General features: G+C 40.2%; 1 protein-coding gene across 1 annotated transcript in view; it reads right to left on the bottom strand.

The window, feature by feature from the left end:
* Positions 1–25406, bottom strand: part of rnf213a (ring finger protein 213a) — a 29363-nt gene that overhangs the window by 2749 nt on the left and 1208 nt on the right. Inside the window, exons 2-62 of the mRNA XM_058652772.1 lie at positions 24906–25024; positions 24311–24450; positions 22872–23510; positions 22140–22769; positions 21873–22030; positions 21611–21775; positions 21317–21522; positions 20924–21213; positions 20573–20832; positions 20192–20410; positions 19895–20087; positions 19751–19806; positions 18331–18505; positions 18100–18249; positions 17876–17974; positions 17662–17784; positions 17307–17490; positions 17032–17205; positions 16750–16902; positions 16044–16666; positions 15692–15851; positions 15384–15601; positions 14986–15123; positions 14720–14884; positions 13267–14554; positions 12977–13158; positions 12722–12877; positions 9019–12630; positions 8807–8931; positions 8567–8683; positions 8359–8480; positions 8136–8258; positions 7978–8039; positions 7614–7767; positions 7384–7525; positions 7088–7279; positions 6845–6975; positions 6610–6767; positions 6307–6513; positions 5991–6178; positions 5751–5862; positions 5521–5621; positions 5253–5435; positions 5010–5176; positions 4822–4924; positions 4618–4732; positions 4318–4525; positions 4021–4217; positions 3790–3912; positions 3582–3692; positions 3151–3393; positions 2992–3067; positions 2591–2625; positions 2398–2498; positions 2153–2309; positions 1900–2074; positions 1551–1642; positions 1183–1434; positions 877–1009; positions 426–509; positions 145–325 (exon numbers count right to left, since the gene is read on the bottom strand). Of these exons, the coding sequence (XP_058508755.1) occupies positions 145–325; positions 426–509; positions 877–1009; positions 1183–1434; positions 1551–1642; positions 1900–2074; positions 2153–2309; positions 2398–2498; positions 2591–2625; positions 2992–3067; positions 3151–3393; positions 3582–3692; positions 3790–3912; positions 4021–4217; positions 4318–4525; positions 4618–4732; positions 4822–4924; positions 5010–5176; positions 5253–5435; positions 5521–5621; positions 5751–5862; positions 5991–6178; positions 6307–6513; positions 6610–6767; positions 6845–6975; positions 7088–7279; positions 7384–7525; positions 7614–7767; positions 7978–8039; positions 8136–8258; positions 8359–8480; positions 8567–8683; positions 8807–8931; positions 9019–12630; positions 12722–12877; positions 12977–13158; positions 13267–14554; positions 14720–14884; positions 14986–15123; positions 15384–15601; positions 15692–15851; positions 16044–16666; positions 16750–16902; positions 17032–17205; positions 17307–17490; positions 17662–17784; positions 17876–17974; positions 18100–18249; positions 18331–18505; positions 19751–19806; positions 19895–20087; positions 20192–20410; positions 20573–20832; positions 20924–21213; positions 21317–21522; positions 21611–21775; positions 21873–22030; positions 22140–22769; positions 22872–23510; positions 24311–24450; positions 24906–25005 (15326 nt within the window). The 5' untranslated portion in view covers positions 25006–25024. The remainder of the gene's footprint in view (positions 1–144; positions 326–425; positions 510–876; positions 1010–1182; positions 1435–1550; positions 1643–1899; positions 2075–2152; positions 2310–2397; positions 2499–2590; positions 2626–2991; positions 3068–3150; positions 3394–3581; positions 3693–3789; positions 3913–4020; positions 4218–4317; positions 4526–4617; positions 4733–4821; positions 4925–5009; positions 5177–5252; positions 5436–5520; positions 5622–5750; positions 5863–5990; positions 6179–6306; positions 6514–6609; positions 6768–6844; positions 6976–7087; positions 7280–7383; positions 7526–7613; positions 7768–7977; positions 8040–8135; positions 8259–8358; positions 8481–8566; positions 8684–8806; positions 8932–9018; positions 12631–12721; positions 12878–12976; positions 13159–13266; positions 14555–14719; positions 14885–14985; positions 15124–15383; positions 15602–15691; positions 15852–16043; positions 16667–16749; positions 16903–17031; positions 17206–17306; positions 17491–17661; positions 17785–17875; positions 17975–18099; positions 18250–18330; positions 18506–19750; positions 19807–19894; positions 20088–20191; positions 20411–20572; positions 20833–20923; positions 21214–21316; positions 21523–21610; positions 21776–21872; positions 22031–22139; positions 22770–22871; positions 23511–24310; positions 24451–24905; positions 25025–25406) is intronic.

Raw genomic sequence — 25406 nt, 5'->3', positions numbered from 1 at the left:
GTGAAATGGTTAAAAAGGTTATCTTAATATCCTTTAAGGAATCATTTAGAAATGGGAAAGAGGCATTGGGGAGTCATTTCACAAGCTGTATTCTCACAGTGAAACATGAACAAATGAGGAAAAATGTGACGTGAGCACCCCCACCTGGTCTCCTCTCCAGTGTGTTTATCCACACAGTACACCAGGTCATTGTGCAAGGCGATGAGGTAGCTCACTAGTGCTGTAGAGCACAGACCTGGGCCTTGTCGCCGTGGTAACAGCACCTTAAAATCACTGTTGATGTCCAGATCCTTCTCAGTACACTCTGGCGGGATCTTAATCTCACCTGAAAAACAACAATTTAATCCAAGTTTCAGTACACCACAAAGTTGGGCAAACCCTTGTTGGTTTCATAAAATGTATTTTTTGTTGATGTTTGTGTTTACCGTTGGTTGCCAAGGACACTCTGAGATGATTCCAGGTTGTCAGGAAGATGTTGATGTATTTTTCATACCAGGTTTTCAGCTTAACTGCACGTCAAGAAAAAGTACAAAAAAAAATCTTCAAAATGTAAACATACGCGGACTCTCCACGCATGATCTGCACTGGCTCAACAGGTGGTAAAATAATATTAATATGTTGTTTACATTAGAAGCTTGAGGTGTTCAGGTGTATTAGAGGTTGGCTGCTCTTTTAAGAGTTCTTAATCATTTTCTCATTGCAGGTTAAAACAGCTCATTACTTGGCATATACTGTATGGCGCAACTATTATACTATGACAGTTCCAAGAAAGAGCTAATTAGAAGTTCCACAGAACTGTGTATCTCGTGGTTAAATTAGTCATAAAGTAAAAAAAAAAGCTGAGAGCCACTGGTGAAGACTTGTTTGTTTCATTACCTGCTTTCTGACTGTTGAGGAATTCGGCAATGGTCCCAAAAGACAGCTCAGTGATGTTCTGAAACTTCCTGACCAGATCCCTTTGCAGTGTGAGGATGTCGGGAAGGTGCTTCACCAGCCGGAGCTCTGCTTCCTGAGTAAAATCAAGAGAAACAACAAGGATAATCGCTCGGTCAGTGAAGGCACAGAAATTGTACCCTATGACCCCAGGGGGTAGTTTTTTTTTTTTCCTCCTAAAAAATTTAAAGCAATATATTTGTTGTGTTTACTCTATAAAACAGCAACTTTAGAACATTATGGACTTACTTTATGCAGAAATCTCCAGAGTACAGGCAGCATGTCTTTGCCATCGTTCTGCTCTACAACACGAGACAGGGTGAGCAGAGACACTTTCTCCCTGCAGTTCCACACAGCAGAACCATGGATCAGGGACTTTTGAGGAAGTGAGGCCAAGAAGAGACAAGGATTGCCAAACACGAGTTTCATGATTGGATTGGCAGAGATGCGCGAGTCAGACCGGATGAATGTGTTCACTTCCTTTAGCCTTCTATCTAAGTGCTGAGGAGGAGGAGATGGCAGAAAAAAACAACATGTTATTCACAAATTTGTGGGAAAAAAATAATGTGTATGCTTTTTAATCCCCTTCTGAACAAATGTAAAAAAGAGATTTCTACCTTCAGTTGAGGTATGATGAGAGTATTGCTCACTTCCACCTCCCATCCATTTCTAGCCTCTTTTGTAGAGAGCTGATTGTTAGGAACAGGCCCTGAAAGGAGATCGGCTGGGTTTAACAGTGGAAAGAAATACAGTAAATCTAGCATAGAACACACATTTTACCATCTTACTATAGGATGTTACCAGTGTAGCTACACTGCCATATTCACTTAGTCAATTTGCAAAGCTAGAAATAGACAATTTTGCTCTAGACATCCTACACTTAGTAAACTTGTGATTACAAATAATCATCCAACAATAGCCAATTCAAACAATTCAAATTCATGTTTATTTTAAGTTGTTCTTTACATGTTTGTTGCTGATGAGGCTCCAGCAGACTGCTGATGAGTAGGTGAATAGTGCTGACGGTGTCGTCTGTCCCTTTGCCCAGAGACCTGATTGACTGTTTCAGGTCTTCTTGCAAGTGAGCAAGGAGAAAAGCTCCTGGGTCAGGTACTGGAGGCTTGATGATGGCAGAGATAAACTGGAAAAGCAAACAAATCACAGATCACACATCTCATCCTTTAAAGCCCAAATTTAAGCATTCTTTTATCCAGGCTACCTGTGGTTGGTTGCAGGCACCTAACAGCATGGCCATGTGAGTGAGCATGCGCACAATGTTGAAAGGAAAGGGGGAAATACTCTTTGTGTCCAGCATATCTGGACTGCCCCTACGACCTGGGTCCCCAAGGATGTGGCCTGTCTGGGTACGGTCAGCTCTGCCAAAAGAAGAAATAAACACAAACAACAATAAACATACAATAATTAACCATATTCTTTATTCATTCATTTTATTTATTTACTTACCGCCCTTGGGCAACTTGAAATCCCGCCACGGGGATGTGGTTGTTTCCTCCAATCACAACTCCACAGTCTAAACAATGACTTATTTGCATGGGCTGGCCACACTAAAGAAAAGGGAGCAAGACAAATTATTAAGGATATGAAAATAATACAACAGTAGAAGATAGACCTGTAAGTTGTTCTGTACACAACATACCTCTCCAATGGTGCAGGGGTGACCATTTGGACAATCTATGATAAGAGTAAATCAAAAATGCAATCATTAACCATTCTAGAGCAGGGGCCTGCAAACTGCAGCTCCTTGTAGCTTTTGTGTGTCACATCTTATGTCTACGTCAAATGCGACGTTAAAAAACCTCGACAAACTTGTGTTTGAAATTAAATTAAGTAATGTGTCTTTGGAATCTTTGGAATAGCATACCTATGCCAGGCAGGGTTTCTCCAGCATGAACTACATACAATCCAAATTTTTCAGTGGAGAGTGGACACATTTTTTTTTTTTTTTTCATACTCAAGGTTGCAGACCCCTGTTCTATAGCATCGTCATTTGACATATCACATATATAAAACAGTATAATTCTGTTGTTTATTACTTACAGTACCACTGCAACTGTCCCAACGCTTGTTGAGCCACTGCTAACATGTCCTCAGGCATGGTCGGCAAGAAGGCAGCCTGTAAGAAACATGCACAGACACTCAGTTGACTTTAAAGAAGGACAAGCTGGCAATGCTAAGAGCAGCTTACATTATACATACCTGCATGTTCACAGGTGTCTGAGCAAGTTGCTGGAGAGGACCTAAGATCCCCTGGTTCCCACAAAGCAAGACAGCAGTCAGGTGAACCGTCAAGTCCCACAACACACGCTGGGCACCAGAAGCCCTAGGACCAACAGTCAACAGCCCGAGTTGGTTTGTCAAAAGAGCCAAAGCAAAGGGCTTCACCAATGCGCTGCCAAGGTATTTGGAGGTCTCAACGTAGGCCATCAGGGCGTCTAATAGCTGTGGTGAGAAGGAAATAATTCCACTGTCAGTTTCTGTATCTTAAACAAAGCGTGCTGGCGCAGTAGCAATGTTTCGCATTTAACAATGGTAATAAGAACAGGATATGTGAAAATCCTTTTGAGTTGCAATTGTCAGTGTTGTAGTACCCGAAGGACAATCAAATGCATCTCAGTGTAGAGACCCACCTCAGGCTTCGGAAGGAATGCAACATTGGCTTCTCTGTAGAGAGTGGTGACTTCTCTGTACAGCGCCAACAGGAGATAAACTGTTTTCCTCTGTGGTAAGCATCCGCATCTCTGTATAAGCAACATATCCGTGTAAACGTGCAATACAAATGCAGATATTTTTTTTGTTACATGAAGTTTAACTGCAAATCATAAACATGTAAGTTACCTCACAAGCCTCATCCAGTCCGTCCATTTTGCCATCCATCACTGCCTTTGCAACTGCATCTCTGATAGCTTTGTAGTCTTCTCCACATACAAGATACTGGTCTATTGTAGTGGCTTCTTCACTCTGAGTGAAATTGATATTGAACCACAATATTTAGTTACTGCTAATATTGCATTTAGAAAATAACCTCACTTTCATTAGACAACTAACACTGTGCAAAAAAATACAAACTTTTTGCAGGGCTTCTTCAGGGAAGAGCCAGTCCAATTTGTTATCTTTGAGGAGTTTCAAGACAAACTCCACTCCATGTTGGCTGCCGATCTTACGGATCAAGTAAACGCGATACCAGTCGTTTCCACTGTGCTTGCACAAGTTCACCACACTGGTCAGGAAGGCTGTGGTTCCACTTTGATCCCCTTTTCTTGACCCTAGTGTAAGATTAAAATGAATAAAGCATACAATTTAAACAAATTTAATAAAATCATTCATATGACTTGACGCATGACAAGTTTATACAATATTACAAACCAGTGGATCTCAGATTTTTCAGGATGAGGCAAACAGCCATATCCAGGTCCATACGCACTCTGGCCACCTGCTGCAGATATTCCACAGTGGCCGTTTCAGCAGAATGAGCACGTGACTGCAGGTAGTCAGTCAGAAAAGCACTTTCTTTTTGCAGACACACCTGCTGGTCTGCACTGGACCTGAACTGCAACCTCTCAAACATGGAATCCTAAAATAATCAAAATGGTACAAGGTAAATTTGCCCAGTGAAAACAAGTTGCACTACAATACAGGTGAGAATTATTTTGAATCACTGTGTACCTCCAAGCAGTTAATGTACAAGCAGTAGAGTTCAGTTTTGTCTGTCCCCTCCAATATTTGGCTCCGCTCAATCACCGTTAGATGCTCCTGCAAGTAACATTTGACCTCATCAAAGCTACAAGAAGAAGACAACTCATTAAAAACCAAAAAAACAAACCAAAGAAATGTTAAACTTGTGCCAAATGTGCATCCACATCGATCCACCTGTATTTTAGCAGGAGTTTCAGCACAACTGATCGAACCACTGGATTTTTATCCACAGAGTCATCAAATGGAGAGAGCACCTTTGTGAGAACTTGTCGATTGACTGTCAAAAAACAAAAAGAATGATATTCACAACTGACGGGATTTGCAGATACATGCTTGAGGGTATACACACACGAGTGACCTACCATTGAGAATGCGAACTGAGTTTGCCTCCACCATGAGAAAGGACAGCAAAATTAGAATGACTTCCGAAGAGGGAGGAGAGTTGTCCCTGAAGCACACAGTAGACACCAGGTCTATGAAGAAGGTGTTGCACTGCTTCCGGAATTGAGCATGTTGGTTGATGAGAAGCCTGTCAACAAAGTTATAATATGAGTATTTGTACATGTGTGGAACAACCTTCTCACTGTCCACATGCAATTACCAACCTCATGGCATCTGAAGAAACCATGGGGAAGTCATCATCGACTGGTTGCATGCAAAGAGGACAGTACATTTGACCTGGGATCAACCACTGCTTGATGCAGGCTACACAGTAGATGTGATCACATGGAAGACAGAGTGGATCTTTTGGGTCTCCCATACACACTGGGCAGATTTTATGGCCAAACCTAAATAAAACGTAAACAATAAATGAAAACACAGCCCAATGGAAGACACTGATAAAATACATTAGAAAGAAAACTGAATTTCTACCTGAAGATGTGTTCAACAGCTTCATCTTTGCAGTTTTTCAGCAATCGAATAACTGCCTCAAAAGACTGCTGGGTTTTGAGGTCTGAACTTTCCTCCAGAATCTTTAGAGGAGAGCAGAAACAAAATACTGTTTTATGGACGGAAGAATTATTTATGTCATTGTGAATACAATTTTATGAAAATCCATGAACCTATTCGCAAGACAATTCAGATAAATACAAAGAACCAACCTGGCCAAGTCTTTTGGTATGCCCCAAAACTAGAGGTGTAAGCTTATTCTCATCCATGTCAAACATGTGCTCAACAAACAGAGACAGAGAAAATATCCGATTCCATCTAGCTCTGAAAAAAAGAAACATGAAACACATGACAAACAAATTCAACACAGGTCCTAGTATCTAAAAATGCACTTTAAACCTCAAACCTGTGTTAGCAATTAGATCTGGCAAATCTAGGAAAAATTTACTTACTGGACTCTACATGCAATGACCTTGCTTCTTTCTCCATAGTGTCTTATGGTGTCCTCTGAGCAGATTAACTCAATGGGAACCTGGAGTTTTTTGACCTGCCTGAGCCAGGCTTGCCTTTGGGCATCTGTGTCTAGGACTTTAGGTTCAAGGTACTCCACACACGCAAAAGCAGCAAACACATCAAGAATCTTGGAGACAAGAAGAAAATTACATTTACAAAGTACATTTAACTTTAATCAACTTGTCCTCCCAAATTTAATATTAAAATAAAGGGAAAAAATAAAAATAAAAATAAAATAAACAGTCACTGACTCACCAGTTCAACCCCATCTTGGGCGTGAGGATTCCTCAAGAGATCATGGGTCACTTGGGGCTCAATACAGATCATTCTTGAAAGGTTCTGCAGCCGGTTTTTAAACTCATGATAAGCAACATGGATCCAGGGAAGAGAGGTCACTGTTTCAGTGTCACTGAGCTTTATTTGCAGCTCATTAACACAACAACGTAAGGCATGCGACAGGAGCTAAAAAAAAAAAACAGATATTGTGCATCAATATATACTAAAAGGCAAATGTTGTTTCATAACACAAAGTTACATAAGCATTACAGAAAAAACAACCTGCAGATCTTCCGGACAAGTCACAGTCATCGTCATGGAGATGAAATCCTGAATGTAGCGTTGAAAAAACTCTGTTTGTATCTCAGAGTCTGCTTTGGCAATGTACCGTCCAAGTGGTGTTTTCCAAAACAACTCCACAAACTCTTTTTGAGCTTGGCCTAGCAGATAAATTAATTTTATTTCAGAGCAACAAATGTTTACTATAAAGTGCACCTTATAAGACTCGGTTACTTACTTTCATGCTGAAGCAAATGAACCCAGAGTTCCTCAAGATAGTCCTTGATCCTCCAACTGAATGGCATGCTGCAGCTCAAGTTCTTGTCTTGGGCGATATAGTTTAGAACAAGGATTGTTCTTGAATCAGAGCTGTGCAGAGAAAATAAATTTACATTTGCAAAGAAAACTCAACGTTATTTTTTTATTTTATTTTTTTTAGGCATCTAGTGTCCTTTACGAGCGCATTACCACCACCACTTACTTGTTGTCCATTGTTAGGTGGGGAATTTCCAGAAGCTTATCATTGCCAAAGATATCCAACCACAGCCTCTTAACAGCTTCGCCACAGTTACTATCAAGCAGGATATCCAAGTTTTGGTCACGATCAATCACTGAAATCAATTGTGCGAAGAAGGGAGTGACTACAGCTTGAATACGCTTCCATAAGGTGTGCCTGTCAAAAACCCAGAAAAAATTAATTAATAGTGCTCATCAAAAAGGTAGTACTTGATTCAAATAGGTAAACAAAATTTTGTATTTTGCAGAGAAAGCCGTCACCTGAATGTGCCTCCTTCCTGCAAGGCATCAATGTTTGAGGCCTCCTTAATGACCCAGTTGCTGTTGATGGATGAGAGGTTGTTACCATCATAATTCGCCAGCAATGAGTGAAGATGCCTTTTGACAGATTGTAGGAATTCACCTGTCAGCAAAAAGATGAGATGATGAGCAACAAACAAAAAAAAGAATATGTATATGCAGTATTTTTCTAAAAAGGTAATTATTCATACCATTTACTTCATTACTGTCACTGAGGAGTGTCAGCAGGACCTCAACTCTCTGAGTACTGCGCAGGCCACTTTCTACTTGGTCCCTCAGCATGCCCACTGCACTCTGCACACAGCTCCTCAGTACTGCTGTTGTGTCCAAGACTGTGTCCCAGCCCTGCAGCAGAATGACTCACAGGTTGAAAACCAGACTCACAAATGGCACCAAAACATAACATGACATAGCATCCTTGTTGTAAGTAATTAGATTTCATGGTTTTAAGGTTATTTCACAAAATTGATGCACAAACTGTACATCCCAAATTTAAAAAGGTAGATTTTTAGTGCTTATCTCATAATAACAAATGTTTAAAAAGTATGCACTCACATTTCCCTCCAACTCCATTTCCTCCAGCTCATTCTCTGTGTCCATATCATTCACCTCCATAGCTGTGCAAAAGATATTTCAGGATTTTAAAGATGAAGGTAACATAATGTAAGGAGATGATATTATCATTTACAGTCAATTATTAACAAATCACTTACCTTCAGGCTGACTTATCTTTGTTTCAAACATTTGACTGATAGTCAAGTTTTGTAAGACCTTGATGTCAGAAACAATGTCTTTCGACCGTCTGAGGTCGTCAATGTGAACTGATCTCCACGGACCTGTGTGCATCAATGTGTCTCAATTATCTTCTATGCTACGAACAATGTGATCAAATTGAGAAAAAAATTTGTGTTTTAATATCACATATTTATACCACACCTCCATGAAAGCCAGTATACGAAGTTCCTCCTTCCATTCTTGGTAGTCTTGTGATGAAGTAGAAGAACACACATCCTGTGCCCTCCTGGGTTATTTTGTTTACTTCATTTATGGACGAATACCTAAAAGTTAAAAGCAAAATTTATTTCAATTAAATATTCAACAGAACAGATTGGTGCATAATACACAGCGTAACCATTGGACCTACTTTGCAGATGCAATGAGATTGGCACTGTGAGAGGCTTCATCAAAGTCACATTGAATGATGAGAATCTTGTTGCAGGATCCAATGCTACTACTTCCCTTGTCAGAAGTAAGGAAGTTCCTACAAGAAAATGGGGATTTGCTATTGTGAATGGTACTACTGATAGTAACAAAATCTTTGAGATTGAAGGGCCATGAAAGCTATGGAGTTCAAAGCTATACATTACCCTAAAGTTCAACAAACCTGATCTTTTTCAGGAAGGAGTGCTCTGTGTCAAACTGCTGGAGTGAGAGTAGCTCAATACTTTGAAACATTTTTTCCATTGGTTCCAAGTCAGATGTTGTCAAAAGTCTGGAGAATGTTGTCACCTACAGATATAAATTGAAATTAGCAATATCTTGTGAAGATGTAAAAGTGCTTAACTTAAACTGATACCATATAACAAAAAGAGTTACCTCTGTGAAGGAGGAGCAGCTATGAACTGCCTGCCTTGTCTGATCAAGAATGTAGTCTGCCAAACAGCTGTTATTCTGCTCTTCAAAATACACTCTAGCCAGATGTTCACTCTCTACTTTAGGAAGGCCTGTGCAGTCCAACCGCACCACTGAGTCTGGTGTTGCACATTTGAGCAGTATGAGTTTACCTTCATCCAGTAGTCGCTTTTCAGGATCTGAGATTTCCATACTTTCCTTCTGCTTCTCCATTACTTGAAGAATCACAGTAGCACATGTGTCTGAGTGGTAGCCAATGAAGACATCTGGGGGCTGGTACTTGTATGCAGGAATCATTGCTACATTTTGACTCCGGAGAGACACAAAAACGCTCACCCATCTCTCCAACTCTTCCACCATCCTCTTCTGCTCAGCTTTAAGGACAGTGTGGATGTCCAGGTAGTGTTTCTCCAGTCTGTTGATGAGAGGTATTGGGAACTGTTTGTACACAGTCTCTCTTTCCTCAATGACAATTAAGCGAAAGTCTTTGTGCACCCTGCATTTCACACGGTGGGTTCCCAGTCCAAGGTCAACATATTTCTGTCCTCCCAAGCAGACGTAGTATTGGTTGAGAGCATCATACAGACTTTCGTAGAGGTTCTGCAAATTTAGAAGCACAACTGTTTGACCTGTCTCCATACAGATCTTCACTCTGTTGATGTTGCGGCAGATTTGGGTATATTCCTGGTCTTTTGGGAAGCTGGATCCAAAGATTATTTCTGGCTGAACACTTTCTGAGAAGAAGGTTTGCTGTAGGATTTGCAGGGCTGCATAGTTTTTGGTTAGCACCAGCAAGTAACGACACTCTTCTTCCTGTCCAACTGAATGCATGTTTTCTCTCACAAACTCAATGGCACTGAGGTTCTCCCGGTTGGGTGAAATCTGGAGTCTTTTGATAAACACAGCAACTGCATCTACTTCATCCTTGCCACTGAAATTTCGCAATACTGCCTTTACAGTTTCCTCTGGTGTGGGTTTCCGCTGAGAAATCTTGGCAACTGCAAAAATCATCTTGATCAAGCTGTAATAGTCACGTAATCCAAAGAAGCCTTTGCCTTGCTTACGGCAGATGTTCAAGTAGGATCTTGCAAAGGGCTGGAAGAGATCCCTGACCTTTTCCAAAACCATTGCATCAGATGAACATATGCCTTTAGCACTTTCTATAAGTTCCCTCTCATCAGGGTCTCCACGAGAGACAAAGATCCCTCTGTTCATCTTTGCAGGATCTAAAGCCCAGTTGGAGATACCAATGAAACCAACCTTTTTGTGTGGTAGCGGCTCATCGTCAATGCAGCCCTCTTCTAGTAGTGGGTGAAGCGTTTTCAGAGGCATCTTTGGAGAGTCCTCAGCCAGGCCAATCTCATCAAGAACCACAACTGAAATGTATTCATCCAAATTCTTTCCTTCCTGAAAGCGTCCGCATTGCTTGAATGTATTAATGATGCCTTCTGGTGTTGAGTGGGGGCTGCACTGAAAGGATACCAAATGGATCTGTTTCAGTTTCTTGTAGAGGTCAGAATGAGCAGCTTGGCCCTGCATTGCATCTGCCACGAGAGTTTTAGACAAGGATTTTGAACTTCCAGGTTTTCCAACTAAGAAAAGAGGGATTCTTAGCTCAATGCAGAGAACCATCATGAAAACATTCTCTTTGAGAGCATTGTTTCTTGCAATAGTATCCCCCATTGGTACACCACTTAAAAGAAGGTCTTGCATGAGTGAAATTTCCTGCAAAACCTTTCCTGGGCTGTATGGTGATGGCAGGTATTTGCTGATTTTCTGTCTGTATTTGTCTTTATCTGTTAGGCAGGCATGATAGCACACTCCAATTGCCATGACTAGCGACCAGAAAACAGGATCTCTGACTTCATTCAGTTTCTGATGCCTTTCATTTTTATCAGACATCTGCGCACTCTCAAATTCTTCAAGCTCTGTGAAAAACATGACATGGTTGTCATAGAACCAAACAAATGTCTGCATGCAGCGTTCAACATCTCTCAGGCTGACAAAGCTGCATTCATCATTTCTTGTCCTCATGAACTTCTGTGAGGCGGAAAGAGCATTAGTGATACACTGGATGTAACTTTGATGGAGTGCTTTATTTTCAATCACTCTTTGCACGATCTGACAGATGTAAATTTTCTCTGTTTGATCGTTCAACTGACCAAAGTCCCACACCAAAGGGATCATGCTTGGCGGCAATGCTTGAACTCTATACACTAACTGACGGAGAGGGATGGATCCAAGCTTTTCATCTGTTTCTTCAGCTCGAACTCTGTAGCCAAGACCAGCAGATTCTAATCTCTGAATCATCTCATCTGTGTGTTTTCGGTAAGGGTTGCATGCTGCAATAATCTGCAATCCACAGTTTGGGGTCAACCTTTTTCCCTTGACTGTCTTGTCACAGAGGACCTCCTTAATACTGCTGATAGCCTCTGTAGTGTTTGCCTCATCAAAAAAGAGAACAGAGTCAAACCCATAGTCTTGCTTGTTGACAGACGCAATGACTTCTGCTTCTTGGACCTTAGTGTAAATCATCTCTGAAGTTGTCCCTCCATGCACCTTGACCAGCTTCATGTTTTCAGATGCCACTCCACTCCTTCGCAACTCACAGAGGAATTTGATTAGTCTTGTCTTACCACAGCCTGTTTCACCCATGATAATGACCGGGATGCCACACCTGAATCGCATGTGGATTGCCAGCATCTTCAGTATGTTGTCTGTTGTAAGTTCATATGTTTCATCTGGGTCAAGAGGCCATTGAATACCAAGAACATTGCAGATTCGCTCTATTTTCTCCCCTCTTGGCAGGTCATCAAAGTTAATGTCGAATGGGACTCTCTGTAATTTCAGGCCTTCGTACAATGCCTTTGTCATGACATTATTTTTTATCACCCTTCCAGTGTTAGGCTCAATTGCATCGACAAAGTTTTGTTCATTGAGCTGAAGATGAAAACCGATGAAAGTCATGGACACATGGTCATCATTGAAAAAAAGGTATGGATGTGGTTCTGTTTCCCATCTCTTTCTAATCAGAAAAGGAGCCAAGTCTTCATCTCTTAGACCAGTTAAGTCCACCTGCAGCCTGCCAGGACTCTGGTCAGAGATACTAAGCGACGGAGTGGCAAAGTCCTTTGCCATTAGAATCATGAAGTCCACCACAAATGTTTTGAATCCAGCTAGCGTGTCTCCAGTGAAAGTGGCATCGCAAAAAACAGATGTCTCGCAGTCTTGCAGCTGAAGGTTCAGAAACCATGCAAAATTTCTCAGCTCTGCCCAGGATGGGTCTATGATTCCACAGTACATGAGAAGCATCTGAAGGCATTCTATGTGTGATCCTTCAACCCCTGTGTACGTGAACACGTCAAGATTAATGTGATTATGAAATCTTGTGAGATACTGAAATGGCCGCTGAAATGCTGCACTCCTGAATTCTTCATCATCCATTAATGGCTCATCAGTGCTCACAGTGGTAGGATCGTCTTGCTTCCTCATCTCTAGCATTAGAACTTCTTTGGGTGGTTGACAGTAAATATTTGGGAACACTTTCATGAATGGGCTGTTGGGCACATTTTGAGCCTACAAAGAAAACAGAGATGAAAATACACCTTAATATCAATAACAGTTCAAAATGGGTTGTGTTCTTGTCAAAACTCATAAAATCTCATACCTGCCGTGATGTATTTCTGCTTGATTTGACCGATGGTTCTAAACACTCTATGACATACAGCTGCTTGTCATTGCATTTCCACATCTTTCCCTCAGAATCCATTAAGTAGCGCAGGATCAGCAGTTTGAAAAGAAACTCATGGAGGCCTTTCTGCACCTTTTCACAAACCAAAAACACATATCATGAACATCTGTTCGGAAATAACCTAATGAAAAGCCTATTTTACTTTGACATCAACATAAAATCCATTATTACCGATGATGTGACATCAAAATGAAACACTGTGAGTTCTTTACTCTTGGGGGTGTCCAAAAGAGACTGAAGGACAACATTCTCATCTATTTTAGGTTCAATCAAGCGGATGCATTTCAACATGGACGGTTTTTTGGTTGAGTGCTTCAGTTTCGCATACAGCCTCTTGATGTAGAGAGATTTACCTGGAATTTAAATGAAAACGTAATGACTGGTATTAGGATAGACAGAACACAATAAAATTCATGTTAAGCAGCAAAAATGGTATAGCAGCTTGTAAAATGTATACGCACCAACGCCAGCCCTTTTGGATGAAACAACACCAACACACAGTCTATCTTTGAATGCAGCTGCGGCACTAGACTGATATGCCGGAACAGTATAGTGTTTGCAGAGGTAACTTTGGATTCTTGCCACTGGCTCTTGGGGAATCATGTGCAATCTGTACTGGCTGAAGGCTGATGGAAGGTAGGCATGTTCTCTTTCTGAGCTGCAGATGATGACAAGTCTATAATCTTTCCTGCTCTGCATTTTCATTCGCTGAAAAAAGTTTTCAAGTTTAGAGCTCACATCATAAGCCAGCAGATCTCCATACAGCAGAGAGTATATTTTCTGTCCTTGGTAGCCTGTGCTGAGACAGCGTCTGAGGAATAGCTCCACCTGTTCATATGGTGTTGAGGAGTTGCAAAGCAACACTTCATCATAGGTGGGAAGTGTCACGCCTTTACTGCTCATGTAAATGGAGATGCAAGATGTCAAGACCTCCTCCTGTGGGCAAATAATGAGGTTGGGACTTCCAGTGACCAATCCTTTAGGCAGCTGCCTTATTATTAAATTTAAATTTCCAATGTAATCATCGGAAAGGTCTTCTTCACTCTCTTCTTCACTCTCAACGTTTCTGTTAGCTAGTATTTCCAACAGTAGTCCCAAACTCTTCATATCGAGAATGTCTGGAAGAAAATTCTTCATGTCTTTCATGTACGTATTCCATACAAGATCAAATTTTTGGATTGCATTTGTTTGTTCCACAAGACTTGGCAGATGTTCCAGTTCGCTGGTGGACTCAGGGTCACCTGGCTCATTTGGCAACACAACAAAAGTCTGAAACTCAATGTCCTCATTTTGCTCTTGCGGTTTTGTGAGGACTTCATACTGGAGTGCATGCCATACTTGCCTCAAGTCTGAGGCTGTGCAATTTTGCTTGATAAATGAGAGCATCATGAGGACTTGGTCCTCCACATTGGTCACATTTTGCTGAGTCAGTTTGCTGCACAGGTAAACAATCTGTTCTGCTGTGTAGTAGTTAAGGTAGTAATATTGCGATCGTTGCTTGTCTACAAAATCCATCCAGTAGTCCAGGCATTTCTCCATTTTCCTGCAAAGCTCTGGAAGCTGCTCCTCTAAGCTACCATCTACAATGACAGTACTGAGAACACTGCCCAGGTTAAAGTCCATCATAATGCTGGGTACATTGTTGCTGAAACAGCAGGTGATTTGGGCTTCCCAGTTTCTGAACAGAGGATTCCCTGCGGCATGGAGGGCTATAAATGCTTCTGCTAGTCTCTGAACACTGGCAAAAACCTGGACAAAAAAACAAAACAAAACTACAGCTTGATGCAGTCCAAGGTACAAAATATTGTCAGTATTAAGTAGTAGTTGGTGTAATATAGTATTAGAATAAGCATTTTAGATTAATAAATAAAATGACCTCTACTAATCAAATGAAAATACAACATTTCAGTATACCTCTGCAAAATGATCAACGTCATTCTGTCCTTGATCTCCTTTCCCCGACATCAGCATGAGTTTATTCTGCAGCTCCCGCAGGTCTTCCAGAGAGTACCAGCGCATGTTTCGACACTCATCATGCTCCTCAGGAATTTGCAGTTTCACAGCGGTATCAAGACTTAACTAGATTGAAAAAACATAAATACAATCTCATATACAATTTTATAAGAACATTCCTCTCAGAGATAACGTCCAATGCAATTTACCCTGGTTTTGTTATTTACCATTTTGACATTTTGTGCACTGATCACATAGACACCCTTGTTGTTGATCGCTGATGCTAACGAGAGAGATGACAGCTCCACTGACCCATGACTGTCCTTTACAGTCCTCAGCCATTCCAAATGTCGAGCACTGTCCCGCTGCATGAAAAGACAACCGTTTTAGTGTGTTGTATCAAGTACCATAACAATAAACATAACATTTTTTTGGTCCCATTTTGGTATTAACTATAACCATAAGCAGTGGTAACTGATTTAAAAGTGGTAACTTTTAAACCAAAAATGTTGCTACCTTTCCTGTGTCATCAGTAAATTGCTCGACCTTACATCCGTGGCTTATTTTCAAGTTATTTATAGTTTTATAAACTTGCTGTAATTTAAGTACTAGGAAATCCACCTACCAATTTTTTCGGGAGGTTGTTATCACTCTCTAGAGCCCTCCAGAGCTTCTGCAGCACCTCTTTGAAGACAGGAAACCCAGAGTCCGGTTTGAGCTCATAAAGCAATGGAGAGTAGCCAAGGACAGCATCATGGAAGCAAGCTACACGGTCCACATCCATGTCATTCTCTCCCGCAGAGATGGAAGCCAAGTCAACAAACACTTTTAACTCATTGATATCTGAAGAATAAGTGAAGAAAAATACATTATAAAAAAAAAAAAAACTTAATGATCATTTGTTTCCTTTTGTAAACAAATAACTATTCTTACCTTCAAGAGCATCTTTAACCCATTTTACAAAATGTCCCCGGAGTGCTAGCTCATGTAGGCACAATCTGCGGGGCTCAGTGATGTCCACCAGTACCTTCTTTGTCTGCATCAATTCATTGTCAATACGACTGAGCTGCTCTGTCTGAAAGGCTGCTTGACTCTGAAAGAGGAAAAGCAGAATATCTGTGCATTTGTTTTGACTGAACATAATCAGGAAACTTATCTTTCTACACATTACCTGTATCTTAAATAAAAGGTAATATGTAGGGTAACAGGGTTTCCTGAGGGAGGTCAGTAAAGGTCGGATAGAAGTTTTGTTTGTTATGTACATCGTTCAAAAATGGTCACTTACTACTTTTGTTAGAGTCTCAAGAACCCTGAAGTCTCCTTGAAGACAAAGTGTCTCTTTGACCATCATGATGATTTGGGCTGAGGCCACAGCTAGATGAAGCTCATGATACTGCTCAATCTGTTGAACCCTGTTGTGGATCCACTGTTTTTCAGTTGATTTATCAATTCTGCACATGATGTCCAGGTCCTGTGCAAGCTCTAAGTATTTGCCCTTGTATGCTTCCATGAGCTGGTTGACTTCTTCGAGCGTGATACTACCATTCTTCAGGCGAATGTAGATGCCTTTGTAATCTGCATCGCAAGGCACGAAGATTTCATCATGAATCATTTCTGGTGTTGCCATAACGTCCGCTACTTTCTGTTCATTAGGATCGTCATTGTCTTCAAATTCTTCAGCAGCAAAGCGCTTGGCTTGTTTCTCCCAACACACTTTGAAAATGTAACTGTCTCTGAATGCGAGTAGAGCCTCTGCCATTTGTCTAATTCTGTCATCCAGATCAAAGTAGGTGACAACACCGGCCATCTCAGAGGGCAGTTGATCAAATTGATGAACCTCCATAAAATAATTCAGGGGCTCGATTTCAACATTGACCCCTTGTTTCTCTTCAATGCTGGCAACATCAACTGAAATGGAAAGCAGGTGTTACATTGGTGACAATATTGGGATCACACTTAAGTGACATGTTCTCCTTAAGCTATCACCACACCTGTCATATGTTCCTCGAGTTTGTGGTTCATTGTTAAGAAAACATCCACAAGATCCTTCTCATGATACACAGCTTTCACTTCATCTTCTCTGCACTGCAGCAGTCTCCTCATTTTGGCATTGTTTTTGTATTGTTCATTCTCAGAGAGGCAATCTGTTCATAAGAAAAAATAACACAAAATCTAAAAAATGCAGGATATACAATAAACCAGATCATGGGTTACTTTTAATTAAATGCAGTGCAGATTAGTTTAGCAAACGTTACCAACAAGTGTGTTTTTACCAATTTTCAGCAGTTCTAAGAAGGCATCTTTTCGCTTCAGAATGATTTTGAGCAGGTTGATTTGTATGCGTCCGTGAACCAGTTGATTGGTGATGTCCGTGATGGACGATATGGCAATGGCAAATCTGTCCCTGGCATCTGATGAGAGCTGCTCAATCAGCTGTTCTTCTGCACCTGCAAAGGCAGGAATTGTAGGTGAATTTTGTTTAAAACGTCTACTGCTAGAGGGTGTTTTTTTCCTGTAAATGTGAGATGTGAACTGTTCTTTTTCCTACCATGTAGTTGAAAAATGTTTTTGGCAGCTGTCCAGGAGAGGAGGTGTCTAAGAATGACTTCTTCATCTTCCTCATAGTTTCCTTGATGGTCCCTTGGCCATGATTTCTGGATGATGGCTGAGATGAGTTTCCCAAATTTCCAGCTTATCTTCATACTTTCAAAGAGTCTAGCCTCTGACTTGGTCTGTATACGAGACAAAATAGCATTTAATGCACATATTTAAGATAAGTGAAGTGAACCTGTTGTTGAAGTGAAGTGAACCAAAACATTCAGTTGTTAAATGTGATAGGGAGTGTTATAAATTGTGCCACTTTATGTATGAAATTTTGAAGAATGAATGCAACGTCTTCATACCTGGCACAAAGAAGTAACCGCATCAAGAGCACACTTCTCAATACTACCAGAAACATGTGGAAGGGAACCACTGAGTTCTTCTATCTTTGTGCAGTAGAATTCAACTTGATCCAAAGTAGATTCCTTGAACCACACAAATGTGTAACACATTAAATATTTTAGCAAAAGCAAAAGAAGTAGACACACCAAAATGTGCTTAATACTCGTTACATACCTGGCGGTACTTGCCCTCAAAATCCATTGTGAAATTCTCTCTCCACTCTTTTGTGCAATCTTCATCCTTGAAGTGGATGGCAAGTATGTTGTTCCACATCTGCAGAACAGAACAGATTGAAGGGTACCATTTACCACCACTTTCTGTGTATTATGTTTAACATTTTGAGTGCTAGAAAATGGGTGAATTTACAAAAAATAACAAATAACCACAAAGCTTCTCACTTCAATCTCCCTTGTGGCATCAATGTTGTACATCATTGACCTTTTGAGCAATCGGTCCCTGAACGACCGATTAATCCAGTTTCTCATAAAGTTGGTTGCCTGAGATATCAAGTGTTCCGCATGTTGCTCTTTGTTCCCTTCTTGAGTCTCCTAGAGGATAATTATTAGTAAGCCTAGTGTATTTGAAAGTACAAATTGTAATGGCTTGTTTTCATGATTCACTTAACATACCTGTTGTTTGTTACAATGAACAAAGTCTGAGACTGATGCAACCAGATTCATGCAGGCTACAGGAATATTAGTGTAGTCCTGGGAGTACGATGCTGATTTGACTGCTTTGCAGATCGTCTCTAACAGCTTCACTGATCTTGTCAGACACTCCCTCCTATAGGCCTCAGTGAAACAACTATGATGAAAAAAAGAAGAATTGAATTAAGGACCAAATTTGTGTCAACCCTAGATTTTATTTATGGTCTGTCCAGAAGTAGGTTACAAAAGACCCGTTGTGTTAAAAGCAGAGCATGCAGCAAAAACAAACAATCAATTAATTAATTAATTAATTAATTAATTAATTAATTAATTAATTAATTAATTAATTAATTAATCAATCCAAAAGTAATCATTGGTAGTCATCTTTAATGAGCCACTGGAACCGTGTAGTGGTGTTTTTATCTGCAGAACCACTGTCCTCTGCAGGTATTTACGTTTTTCTCTTTGTTTTGCTCTGGGTGGGATGTTTTTGGGCCAGTATTTTTATATCCTTCTGCCAATAAAAGTGGTGGGGTTTGGATAATAAGGTTACATCCAAGCAGGCATCAGTAGTAATGGTAACCAGTAATGGTGGACACAACACCTAAGAATCACTGGTATTGTGAGGCTGGACAATGAGCAGACAAAAGTGACTCAAAGGAGTTAGCAGTTAGCCTAAGTGGTTGGAACTAAAGTATTGTCATTTCAAGAGGAGCTTGAACGCCCCACGTCATTTAAATCCCCCGTATGGGAGCATTTTGGCTTCCCTGTCAAATATAATGATGAAGGAATGAGGTTAGTGGATAAAACCATGACGGTGAGTAGGCACTGTGGCACAAGTAATGCCATATGACAGTGGAAACACATCAAGCATGGCCACGCATTTGAAGCGACATCACCCCGGTGTTTCACTGACAGGAGTGAAAACGAACCGCTTATCACCGCGGCATTTAAGCAGCCCCTTGTTGCACAATCAGACCGGGCTAAAGTCATCACAAACGCTATCGGTGCGTTTATAGGTGCAGACATGAGGCCATATTCGGTTGTGCAAAACGAGGGCTTTAAACACATGCTGAAAGTGCTTGTGCCACGTTAATTTAATAAAAGTGTTAATAAACAAAAAGACAAAACTTATGTTTATTTGTCTTGTCTTTTTTTTTTTTTTGCTGATCCGAAAAATGATTCGATCCGTGACTCTGATCCGAGAAACGATCCGAACCTTGAGTGTTTTGATCCGTTGCATCCCTAGTTCATAGTGAGCAGGGAAGGAGGGGTCAGCTTTGTCTCTGCTGTGTTTACAAACATCAGCCCACAATTCCTACATACTCTGCCTTTAAATGTGAACCATTCAGATAATGACAATTAATCTGTGACTTTGTTCAATTTTAAAAGAGCAAACAACCTGTATTTTTCTTCAATTAGTTGCGCTTGGATGTGTGCGAGAACATCAGACACCGCCTGTGAATCAGAAATCACCAAGAATTAATTAATTTACTGATATTTACTACAACGGCAGGATGTTTATTTTCAACTGTTTGCGTGTCACCTGGAAGTTACTATAGGAAATCTCCTGAGGAGTTTTTGCAGTGAAAATATGAAGCGTGTCCAAAAGCTCAACATTAATGTTGGTGACACAATCCATCAGTCCATCAACTGTCATCAGGAACAAGCAGGATCTCACAACAAGCACATCTACCTCCATCAAGTGACTGTTGCTTTTCATTATATTTACCACAGCCCTGGATAAAAAAAAAAAAGAGCAATGAAAGGGTGCACAGTGACACTCTTCTGTTTCCAGGTAAATGGAGTGGAGAAAATCTACAGTATGTTAAACTACACTTACTTTCTCTCTTGGCTGTTCATGTATGTTGTTGTTGAGGAACTCATTTCAAGGCCTTGCAAACCTGCCCAGGCAGTGACAGTCTTCATGTTTCCAGATGATGGTAGCTCAAACGGCTTTGTGGTGCCTTTGAGGAGGTGAAGGAGGGGTAGTACCAGAATCCACCGGGTCATTCCCAATTTTTTCACCGAGATTATCAGTTGCACCAAATGTTCTGGAAAACTACAAAACAATCCATTTTATAAAGCATCTGAGCAGAACATAATTATAAAAGCAAATGTATAGCTGTAGATTATCTATCTATAGGCAAAAGAAATTAACTTAACCTTTAGTAGAGATAAAAAATTATGTATTATTGCCAATATCACCTACAAAGACACCTACTTTTTTATAATGGAGACATCCTTTGAAAAATCTGCCCAGTAGGAAAGGAATTCATCTTTGCTTCGTTTGGGCAGGCACAGTGTGGAGCAGAGCTGATGAAGCTCCCCATTATTTAGATGGATTCCATACTGTCTACATACACTGAGCATAATCACGGCCGCCCTCAGAGGATCCTGAATGTACAGCATTTTCCCATCTCCATCTTTCAGCAACTGAGGAATCATGTTTTTCAGCATGAACTCCTTCAGCAACTTCTTCACCTAAGATAAAAGAGAAAAACAGAGGTGATTCCAGACTACCTTAGCAGGGTGTCTCATACGCCATGAATTATTTCATCGATGATAATCTTACATCATCTTTTCCATAGTTTAAAGAGTACCACTTCTTATGTGTCCCCTCATAAACAAAAGGCTCCCCATAAACTTCAAAGAACTGATTCAATTGGATCAGAAAGCTTCGCAGATTGGTATCACTCCAGCTCCTTAGGAGATCAAATATCGTCTCCAGCATTATATTCCCTGCGATCTCTCTGCCTTGAATCAGACTCTTCCTCTGCTCAGGCCAGAAGGTTTCTTTAATGCGTTTGATCACACTCTTTGATGGCTGTACACAGATGATGTCATCATATTGATGCCAGTCTCCTTTTTAACAAAAGACACAAGACAAACATTTCATCAAATAACTTTTAAAAATATCGTATTCAATATCAGCATTTATAAGAGCCTCAGTGAGTTTTGCATTTACCTTCTTCATTGAGGAGGCCAGACTTCACAAACAAACATCTGTTGGTAGTCTCTTTAACATCGTCTATTTTGTATATGAACTCATACTCATATTTCTCCTTTTTGCTGTCATAGACAACATATTTGTATGGTATTGACACAGACACAGCTTTGTCTTTGTCTGTTATCAGTGTACCCTCAACAAGAAAACCATGTTCTCCAAGATTCCTACAGGAAAAGAGAAAATAAATTGCATTTGTGAGGGGAGGAGCTAGGACATTGTGGTAACATTCACTGGATATTTTAGACTAGGTACCTGCTCACAGACAGCTCTGCTAAATTGTCATCCCATGACCCGAGCTGAGAACCAGCTCTGATGAATATACGATCTTTTTCTGGATCAAATTTGAAATCCTTTGAGAGAACAGCGTGGAAGTAAATTGTGAGTCTTTCGTGGACAGCGATGGACCTTGTGGTCAGCCTAAAAGCAAGAATAAAGGAAGTAAACATAAAAGAGATCAAACTCTGAAAGATGATCTAAATGAAACATATATGACCATTTGAGAGAAGTTCATCACCTTTTGGGTGGTGGTTCAGCGGTGGTGTTGGACTCTTTGTTGTCCTTTCCGTTGTTCTTTTTTGCTCCCTTGTCATTGTTGGAGGTTTGTGCTGGGGTCGACTCCTGCACACTTCCAGACTTCACTTCCGGGTCAACACTTGAGCCTGTGCTGACAACCTGTGCAAGGATAATTAAATATGTTACTACAAAATTGTGAACATTATTATACACACATAAAAGTTCCTGCTTGTTATGATAACTTTTTATACTGTTAAATCAGGATTACTTTTGATGTTTGCTGGCCAAAAACCATCTTTGCCTCAGTTTGCTTCGGTTCCAAATCCTGCTGACTCTTTTCTTTGCCTTTAGTTTGTTTCATATTGGACTCTATGTTGGCATTCTTGTCCAGTGTAGGTTGATGTTGAGTGGTGATTGTGTCTTTCTTAGAGGTTTTCATGTCAGCCTTTTGATTTTTAGTGGCCTTCTTCCCTTTACCATCACCTGACTGATAAAGCCCAGGTTTGTCCTCTGTTGTGGGATGTAAAGTTGGAGAGTTGGCTGGTGCTGTCTTGAGTGTCTGATCATCTGCTGATTTCTGTGAATTGCTCTCATTAGAGTCAGTGGAAGCTTTTTCTCCCTGCACCTCTGTAACGGCAGTTTTCTCAGTAAGCAGGACTTCTGTGCTTTCAGGCGGTGCAGCAGTACTGTCCGCTACCACAGAACTAGGCTGTCTTTTGGATGGTGGGTCAGATGTAGTGTTGGATTTTGTGTTATCCTTTTCCCTATCCTTTTTTTTTCTCTTGTTACTGTCTGAGATTTTTACTGGGGTTGAGAGCTGCCCACTTCCAGATTGCTGCTGAGCCAACACATGGTCTTCTGTCACGTCCAGCTCCATACTTGAATCTCTGCTGACAACCTGGAAAAAGATAAAATATATATTAAAATGACATTGACATAATCAAATGTAACTTTTTACTTGAAATATTAATAACCCTTTATACTGTTTATTTAGCATTACCTTTGGTGACATTTTCTGGCCAATAACCATTGATTCCGCTGCCGCAGTTTGCTTCTTTTTTGGATTCTGCTGACTCTTTCCTTTGCCTTTGGTTTGTCCCATTTGTTCCACATTTGACTCTCTGGTATTTTCGTCTAGTGTAGGTTGTTGTTCAGTGGTGAGTGTGTCTTCGTTAAAGGTTTTCCCGTCAGGGTTTTGATCTTTAGGAGTAGTGGCCGTTGTCTCTTTACCTGTCTGACACACTGATGTGGAATGTTGAGTGTCAGCTTGTGCTGTCTGGAGTGTCTGATCCTCAGCCAATTTCTGGGTGTTGCATTCATTAGAATTTGCAGGAGCTTCTTCTGCCAGCTTCACTGTAGCAGCAGTCTCCTCATTTTGAATGGCTTGTGGGCCATCAGGCAGTGCAGCAGTGCTGCTGTCTACTAAGGAAGTAGGCTGGCTCTCCATTGAGGTGAACTCATCTTGAGGCGAGTCTGTTGTTTCATCCACTGCATTGTTTGAGCTTTCACTGTCAGATGAGTATCCATCCTTCATCCCCTGGTTGTCCTCCAGAGAGACGTATGACAGCCCAGTCAGGCACTGATCTTGATCTGATGATCTGATGCCTTCTTTCTTCTTTTTCTTCTTCTTCTTTTTTTTCTACAGAGACATGTAGAGGATTATTGTAAAATCACTGTTTATCTGTGACAACTATTTTGATAATCAATTGGTTCGAAGCTTTTTTCATGATTAAAACAAGATTTCATTAATTTCATTATTTAAAAGTTAATCATTTTGGTTTGTGGACAAAACAAGACATTTGAGAACGTCATCATTTCCAGGTTTGACAAACACCGATCAACATTTTTTAAGGTTTTCTGACATTTTATGGACCAACCGATTAATCGATTAATCAAGAAAATAATTGACAGATTAATCGATTATGAAAATATTTGTTAGTTGCAGCTCTAAAATACACAAAACAGATTATTTGTATTATTGGTGGAATTCTTTATAGTATTTCTAAGTATTTCCAAAAAAATGTAAGTACATAATATCAACCATATCATTTGAATTGTTGTCATTGAACATGACACAGAACTTTAATTCTACTTGATTGTAATCTGTCTGAAAGCATCATTTGCAGAGGACAATAATAAAAGGTACATTTGATATGATGTCCTTACAGGAAATAACAGAAAGAAATTGAGGCATTCACACTCAATATTTTCCTTATAGAATCTTTTTCTTTGCTATAAACACTGATAACAGATTGAAACTTAATATCTATAAGTTACCTAAAAGAAAACACTTAGTTGCAATGTTATGTTCAGTTTATGTTGAAACTGTTTTAGAGGGGTGCTGAATTGTTTATATTTGAGGATGTAGAGTTCAGAAAACATTTCTTTTGTTTAACTCTCACAATGATTGCATCATAAACAGCTCTCAATATAATATACCTTTTTCTTTTGGGTGCTAATAATTTCTTCATTCAGTCGTTTGGGGGATTTGTTGGCCTCTTTGCGGTCTTTCTGTGAAACTGATTTCTCAGTTTCACCTTTTGAATCTGCTTCCAAGAATGTGGGCTGACTCTCTGCATCTGGAGTTAAAACATGAGATATGAAATATGGGTACACATCATGACAAGTAAAATACTAACAATGATAAAAGAAAATCAATTTGTCCACTTGACAGTTCTATAAATTAGTTTTCTGAATGATTTCAACATTTCTATGATCAAAATCACTGAATTTCCGCATTTCCTGTTCAAATACACGGGAGAAGAGGGAGGTGAGGCAGCGATGAATCTCACCGCATGTCACTGCACTGTTGGTAATGGCATTCACTGTTAACCCAAAGTTATGTTTTAATATATGAATTCTCCCAGTTCAAAGTTATTTACAGTACTGTAAAAAGATTTGTTAGGTACTTTTGTTAAGGACAACAAGACAAGCCTCATCAATAAACTAACACAAATATTAATGAGCCTAGCCCTGACTAATAAAATTGTGTAAGTTAATTTCTATTATTTAAGAAATGTTTTAATTATCTCACCTTGTGTGTTTGTAGGTTGGTCTTGCAGCTTCTGGCCACACTGACTGCAGAACTTGGCTGTCTTTTCCCCAATAAAATGGCCACAACTTGAACACTTCATCTTCTCACTGCAGCTCCCTCTGCAAATGAAAGAGCAGTTTGAAAAAAAACAAACTACTTTCACTTTCTATTCTGCCATGGCATGATGACACTGTGTTCTGTTTTGAGCACTTCTGTTTCTTTTCATTTGGCCTTTGAACACACCCAACAGAGTGACCTATGGACACATCAATAAGTGATGTCAGTCTTCATGAATGTGAGGAAAAACTGTGCAAACAATGTCAGTGAAACTCTGCACACCCACCAACGACTCACTAAAAAAAGAGCAGGCGGGAAAAACAGGAGATGTCACTGTGCACTGGAATAAACACGTGATCCTCAAAACCTACATTTCAGAAATCAAGTTAAAAATCGAAATGACAAAACTGATCTAGAACTAGATCATGCCTTACCATTGGTCCT

This window comes from Solea solea, chromosome 16, assembly GCF_958295425.1.
Source record: "Solea solea chromosome 16, fSolSol10.1, whole genome shotgun sequence".
NCBI classification, from domain to species: Eukaryota; Metazoa; Chordata; class Actinopteri; order Pleuronectiformes; family Soleidae; genus Solea; species Solea solea.
This window is presented reverse-complemented; position numbering and strand designations above follow the sequence as displayed.